General features: G+C 34.0%; 1 protein-coding gene across 1 annotated transcript; it reads right to left on the reverse strand.

Annotated features, from left to right (window-relative positions):
• Positions 1–5,953: 5,953 nt before the first annotated feature.
• Positions 5,954–7,712, reverse strand: LOC145063604 (tyrosine decarboxylase 1-like). The gene has a single exon (XM_079011200.1). The coding sequence runs from the start codon at positions 7,655–7,657 to the stop codon at positions 6,164–6,166; it is 1,494 nt and encodes a 497-aa protein (XP_078867326.1). The 5' UTR covers positions 7,658–7,712; the 3' UTR covers positions 5,954–6,163.
• Positions 7,713–7,980: the final 268 nt, after the last annotated feature.

The raw sequence follows: 7,980 nt of genomic DNA on the forward strand, positions 1-7,980 counted from the left end.
TGAGTATATATAACATTTAAAACATTAAGAAGGACAAATACCATACTTAGAGTTTAGGCCGGATAAATACGATATTTAAATGTTTAGCAATGACTTATACGAAATTCTGCCTGATTTAACAATATTCCACGTTGGTACTAGTTTGAAGGTAATACAATAGCTTTTAACGGTATAACAGTATAACATTTGTTATCGTTATATAAAATGTTTTAATAATATATTCTTATAGATCATATGAAACAAAATATAGTAAAATTATCAATTTTTTATTATTATTATTTTTATTTATTTTTAATTTTTTTTTATAATACGTTATATGAGTTAAAGGGTCATTCTTGAAAATTTTGAGGTAAGCGTTGGTTGCTTTGGTTGGGGTCATACAACCACATTTAAAAATAATAATAATAATAATAAAATAATAAAAAAAAATTAACTGAATTAGCATCGTTTTTTGCATATGAAATGGAAAAGATCCCTAATCTTAAAAAAAAAAAAAAAAAAAAAAAAAAAAAAAAAAAAAAACACTTGAAAAGGATTAGTCATTTCTTTAGTGACAAAGTCTTGGATAGTTTAATATAACAGTCACCTTGCAGCTAACACCGGCTTTGGTGTTCATTCTTAGAACAATCATGTTCCAACTAATGCTTTAATATTAATTACAATTACATTGCAACTAATTAGCTTGGTCCATTACAGGTATGTTCAGTCACAACTAGCGTTCACAACTTAGCATGTTGCGTAGACAATATTTCACGTTTTGTATGGAAAGGTTTGTTGCATAAATTTAATCATCACAAAGAATATTAGACATGCATGAATTAGTACGTTCCTTTGAAGAACATTGACTACTAGAAACATTTTAAACAATAATCTAACATTGTTGATGATTAGGTAAAATCATTGGTAATAGTTTTTATGGAACATGAGAGAAGAAGACCTGGTTTTTATTGTCAATCACGACACGTAGTTTTGTGAGTTGGGCAATGAAAGCATCAACTCTCCGCCAAAGATCACCAACTGTGTGACCCTCGTTATTAGGGTGTGTTGTTGTAAGAACCCAAAATTTAGAGAGTTTTGACTTTGGGTGAATAGTTTACCAATATGGCAATTTGGTCATTTAGAGGAATTTCATGAATTGAGAAGATGAAACTTCATGAAATTGGTCAACATAAAGTTAAGTCACACGTATAAGATGAGACAAGTGAGTTCATGAGAAGAAATGCAAGAGATGGTGCATTTAGGCTTAAAAGGGTAAAATGAAAATTTTATGCATTTTGGGCCATGTTTGTGACTTTATAGATTAAGAACCGTATAATGTATGTCTGAAGTGAATTAATGGAGTTGTATAACTCATTTCCACCTTCATGTGGATATATAGATCATAGAAAACGGTTTTCAAACGAAGAAGATATGAGTGTTAGAAGATTGGAAGAAAATTGTCCCAAAGGTGGAATGGAATCAACTAAGGAAGTTGTTGATGTGCAACCACCATGACACGATGAGTATCTTGCTGCGTCATGGTATGTAGAGTGGTATATGGACGAGGTTCTCGTCGTAAGTAGAGGGCAACATACTTTCTTGGGACATAGTATTATAGGGTACCACGGCGTGGTGGCGAAAGTAGGATGCTATAAGGGAAAGGTATAACGACTCAACAAGAGGGTGACCACAACCTTATAAGGCGCACCACAGCACAGTAAGGACAGTACTGCGACTCGGTTTCGCAGTTTAGTAAATAGAATCGAATCAACTAAGAGCTCATTCTTGGACCAAAACTCTTCCTAATCAATTGAGAGCTAATGAACGGCGATTTTGATGATGCCAAGAGGAGCTAGAGATGGTGGATTGCAAGGATTAACATCATTTCCTCCTTAAGGTAATGATTTATCCTTTGTATGAAGCTTTGATATTCAATGATTAAATTGTTAGTTTGGTTAGAGTGTTTGAGTTATTAGGATTATAACTTAATTATGATGTTGTTTAGAGTGTTTAGAAGCTTTAATCAAGCTTTATATGTGATTTCCATGGTGAAATCCATATATGGAAAGTTAGGGTTTGAAACCCTAACTAATAAGAGGGATGAATTGATACATTGAAGATTAGAGTGTAATGAATTAGGTATTATGAAATGCTTAATTCATTGGGTTAATTAGATTTAGAGGTAGAAGATGAGATGTTAGAATTATGATAAATTTAGTGATCAATTTGATATAGTGAGGGGTTAAACTCTTAATAGGATAAAAGAAGTTCTAAGGGACTTGATATGTTGAATGAATAGATCTTGAGCAAAGAAAATGGGGGCAAGATGTATCACTTGAAGAATGGAAGAGAAAGGTAGTTAGTCTGCACTAACTAACAATGTGAGTTAAAATTCACTCTCTGACTAGATTATGTATGCATGTATATATATGTGTGTGTGGTATTATGTATGTATGTTTATATGTTAATGGTATTGTGTCAAATACCGACAAGATAGTAGGTAAGGATAGAATGTGATTACATGAATTATAATATTGTAAATGATTATGTATGCATGATTAGATGTTAAAGGTCTTGTGTTAATACTTATATACTAACAGATGAAGATAAAGTATGATTATATGTATTATAATCTTATGAATGAGTATGTAATCATGGTTAGATGTTAGTTGTATTGTGTTAAACAACCTAGATATTTTTAGATGTAAATAGAATGTGGAAGGTGTGATTAGATATAAAATGTATTATATAAATGCCTACAAGCTAATAGATAAAGATAAAGTATGTATGTGCAATTAGATATGGGCGATATTGTGTTAAGTACCCACCATAGATTAGATGAAGATAGAGTATAAATGTATGGCTAGATGCTAATGGTATTGTGTTAAATACCTATATGCTAGTAGATGAAGATTTGGATTAACTACTTAATGAGTTAAGTACTAGAGTAATAGTAGAAGATCTCTTAAGGAGATGACGATATCGATTCAGATGAGACATGTGATGTGTAAGACTATGGTGAGACCATAACATTCACATGATAGAGTATGAGAATGTAGAAAGATGATTCCTTCGGTAATGAGATAGAGTGATTATGATTCCTTCGGGAATGAGATAGATGATTCCTTCGGGAATAGAGATAGATGATTCTTACGGGAATAATATTATGCATGGTTATAGAAGGTTGAGAAAGGGTTCCATGAGTGGAACAAGGTAAGAAGTTTCTTCATAGAAACTTTATATAATCCGTAAGGGATTAAGTGTAGAGGATCCGTAAGGGATCATTGTAATCTGTGATGGATTCAAGAAAAGAGAAGTGGTTAAAGGATTCGTGTGGGATCAAAGTAAAGGAATTAGTCCAGATGGTTGTACTCCAGTAAGTTAGAGTTATATTGTTCCCATATATGATAGGTGAATCTACCATAAGTGATTAGACCGGTTGGGTCTAAGTGAGAATAAAGAGGAAGAATGTGAGAAGATATGAGGCGGGGATAATGACAAAGTAATAAGAAAAGTTGTGGTTGGAGAAAGAGAAGGTATGAGATGAAGTGAGAAAAGAGTATGAGGGAAGAGAGAGAAGTATGAAATAAGATGAAGATGGAGAAAATTGAGATTTGCATGCCCAAATAATGGAATATGAAAACCGACTGTGGAGCATGTCCACTTTGTCTACCTATTAGGAGCTCCAACCCATCGATACATTTATGTCGGTATATTGCACGCCTCTAAATTCCTTACGGATAAAAAGTTATGTCCATTTTAAGTTGGGCCTCTTTTAGCCCCATTTATCTTTCTCTCACTTGTCCATAAAAGCTTCTATTAGATCATCTATGAGCTCCACATCAGATCTTTTGTTAATTTACTAACGAAAATAAGATTTTTAATGAGATGTGAGACAACAAAGAAGTTTAAATTTTAGGAAGAGATGAATGACAGATATGGTTGTTTGAGATAAATGGTCATTACTGGAATAAGTTTTGGCTGATTTTAGATTTGAAGTGGACGACGACATATATGTTGTAAGCAACGGACCGGTCGGGTAAATTTTCAGTGCCATGACATTGAGAATGGAATGAAGTGTCAAAGTTGGCATTTAGGGAATGAGGCAAGATAATGACACTACTTAGCATAATGAAAATCATTAAGACATAATTAACAAGGGGTGGTCAATAACCATGGCCACTTCTTCCCAAAAATCCATCACAACTGTTGGAGGATCAGCCAGGACCACATGAATATGTACCGCGACTCGATGTGTTATTCTAGGTGTGATTTTGAATGAAGGAAAATTGGAGGACCTTAAGGCCAAGCATTGTATTCAGAAATAGCCCATGTCCTTTAAATTCAAAAAAGGAGATCACATAACAAGGTCTAGATTTAGAGACCCATTAGGCAGGGAGAACGTCTCATAGGAGGGATTGAAACCACATAGAAAATGGGATTTGTCCATATTGTTAACGCGGTAGACAATTTTAGAAAGTTGGTCACTATAGACATGAATCGAAAACAATAATTAGAGATGGATGATGAAAATTTTTGAAGTTGGTGTGAGGAAAGTCATAATATCTGCATGTATTCAACATAGTCATGACTATACATGACTTCAAGGGTACACTAGACATCACGACTTGTCTTTAGATCAAGGGTTTTTATCATAGATTCTTCGGAGAGACATAACTGAAGAAGGGTAAGAACACACCGATTGTCTTCTTTCCAAGAGATAAAATTAGGATTAAGAGTAGATTTAGCATCAGTTTTATGTTTGAGAATGGATAAAAGACGGTGCATAAATATCATTAACTAGTTTTCGAGATAATATCAGCAAACGAACTTGATTAGCCATATAACGTAGTTGCAGGTGGAGAGTTTAATTGTTAACATATGTAGGAGAGCGGAGATATGGAAGGAGGGATCATGAAATATTGTTATTGTTGACACCCCTGAAGAGAAGGGATGGACGACGTTAGACTAATGATGGAAGGATATTTTTAAGCTTATACCATGTAGGGTTTGATAAATCTTCACACTAGAGGATAGTCTTTCATTATCAATGCTAAATGTGTACTCGTGCAAAGCAACAAAGACATATAGATTTTTTGGCGAATAATTTTTTACGGGAAATAATTATTAGATTTTATTATTAGTTATTAAGTAATAAAAAATTTACCTCTTTTAAATAAAATATTTATGTTTATACATTATATTTATATTGTTTGTTTTTACTATTGATGTAAATTAATTAATAAACATGTCTAGTTTAAAAAATATAAATTAATTTATATACATGAATTAAGTATTTTAAAATTGTTATTTTGTCCAAATGTGAATCTCTTAGGGGGTGTTTGGATTAGCTTATTAACTTATTATTTATTAGCTTATTTGTGGTAGGAATAAACAATAAGCAATAAGCATGGAGAGAGATGCATATTAAAATTAGCTTATTTAGCTTAATAAGCTGAATTTGATCCAAACATTCAAAGTTAGCTTATTGTGGGAATAAGCAATAAACAACTCTTTTTTTCTATCCAAACACCCCCTTAATAACCTTCCTAATTAAATTCACGTCTTTAAATTTTTGGCAAATATTAATGATATATTTATGTATAATTGATTCGTACAAAAAGTTTTATAACTTATACGTTTTAAAATTCAAGACATGATAAATATATATTTTATAATATAGTACAGATATTAATATAAATAAAAAATAATATCACAATAAAATACGAAAGGATAAAAATGTACAACAAGATTCCCATCTTATAGAAAAAATGATGTACTAAGATAATGTATGAGGTATAGTAATAGTTATGCTAATTTGCACCTTCATAAACTTTGACGAGATTGTAAGGATAAATACATTAATCACATTGCTTCCTTTTGTTCTCTAATCATATAATTCAGTTTAGTTTTCCATGACGAATCTATGGAAGGAATATCTAACACCAAATTTGTTAATTAATATATATGGCAACATAGTGATCTGGAATTTTGTCACATGAAATTATCTTAAACTATAATGTATATTTTAAATAGCTCGGATTATAGTAAATCTTTATATAAATGCGGTTATTGTACCTCACATACACATTATTTAAACACATATTAATAGAGAACATGATATGTTGAATTTATTCTTTTAGATGATTAGATAGAGTGGTCTTCTATCTGCTTGGATGGCTTCTTAATTACCATTAGAATCCGCCTTTTGTGTTAGTGTACCCAACAGGGAAGTTGCTTGATCCTGCACCAACTCCCAAGCCATCTTTATATGTCTATCTTCAGTGAGAGTTGCACCCACAGAAAACCTGATAATAAAAACTCCTTCAACCATTGAATGCGTCATGTAAATAATCCCTGTTGCATTTACTGATTCCAATAATTTGCTGTTGAATTCATTTGCTTCATGATCGTTGCCATGGTGCCGATTTATAACATGGGGAGAAACCCTGAAACAAACCATAGAAAAGTATCTAGGCACCACAATCTCAAACCTAGTGTCCATGGTCACCATCATTTCGAAATCCTTTGCCATTTTCACATGGTTTCTTAAGAATTGTCTCAAACCAGTCACCCCATAGCTCCTTAGGACCATCCATAACTTCAAGGCTTGGAATCGTCTTGTTAGTGTTATCTGCCAGTCTTTGAAGTCCACAACTTGTCCTGATTCAGTCGCTTTGTTTTTCAAGTACTCTGAATTCGTGGAGAGAGGTTTGGTGAGGGCGGAATTGTCTTTCACCCAAAGACAGCAACAAGCAAGATTAGTCAGAAGCCATTTGTGTGCATTAAAACTGAAGGAACTCGCACCCTCTACACCATCAAGAAAGTGACGAAACTCAGGGCAGATACAAGCACTTCCGGCATATGCAGCATCCACGTGAACCCACATATTATATTTGCTTGACAACTCACACAAGGGTCCCAATGGATCAACAGTTGCAGTTGACGTTGTTCCAACAGTAGCACATAAATACAACGGAATTAAACCAGCTTCAACGTCTCTTTTAATCGACTCTTCAAGTCGTTGTGGGGAGAGTTTATAGTTTGTGGATTTGGTTGTCAAGACTTTTCGAACATTCTCCGGATTTATCCCAACAATTTTGGCTGCCTTTTCGAGACAAACATGGGTTTGGTCCGAACAGTAGACAACAAGCTTCTCTGTGTTTTCCCTTCCTATTTGATCAAGCATCTTCTCTCTTGCAGCAAGCATGGTGCAAATGATGGCCTCACACGTAGTGCCAAGCAAAACACCTCCACCATTGCCGGAGAATGAGAAGGACTGGGGAAGTTGAAGTAGTTTTGACAACCACTCCATGACCACGATCTCTAGCTCTGTGGCAGCAGGAGAAGATAGCCAATTAAACCCTACAACATTGAACCCATTGATAAGCATTTCACCAAGAAAGCTTGCGGTGCTTGTGCTGGATGCAAAGTAGGCAAAAAAGTTTGGACTTTGCCAATGTGTTAAGCCTGGAATAATATCTTTATCGACATCTTTGAGTATACTTTCAATTGATTCTGGGAGCAATGGGGCGCATTCAGGCAACCTTTCTGCTAGATAGCCGGGATTGACTTGGCTTCGGACAGGGTAATTGTTGATATTTTTGTAATAATCGGCAAGGAAGTCTATAACCATATGGCCTTGCCTCCTGAATTCTTCATGGTCCAAGGGGTTCATGTTGTTCCTTCATGCATACCAAAGGGGATATCGGGTGTATTTATTACATTCCATATGCCCTTCGTCCTCCTACATTAAATAGTGAGCCATATTTGTCAAAAGAAAAAAACAGGGCCTCCTTTTTATGACTATTAAACATTAATTATATTCCTTAAACTTCACATTAACGAAGTTTATGCAATTTTTTTTGGAAACGATGAATAAAATAAAATAAAAAAGCCCACCGATGAGCAAGGAGCTAACCGGGGGCAAAAGATACAAGGTTCACATTTCTCACCTTCCAAATTCGCCAAAGGAAGCCATAGAGAATAGATAACAGCTTC

The sequence above is a fragment of the Lactuca serriola genome, chromosome 7, assembly GCF_051521515.1.
Source record: "Lactuca serriola cultivar US96UC23 chromosome 7, Lser_US96UC23_V15, whole genome shotgun sequence".
Taxonomy (NCBI): domain Eukaryota; kingdom Viridiplantae; phylum Streptophyta; class Magnoliopsida; order Asterales; family Asteraceae; genus Lactuca; species Lactuca serriola.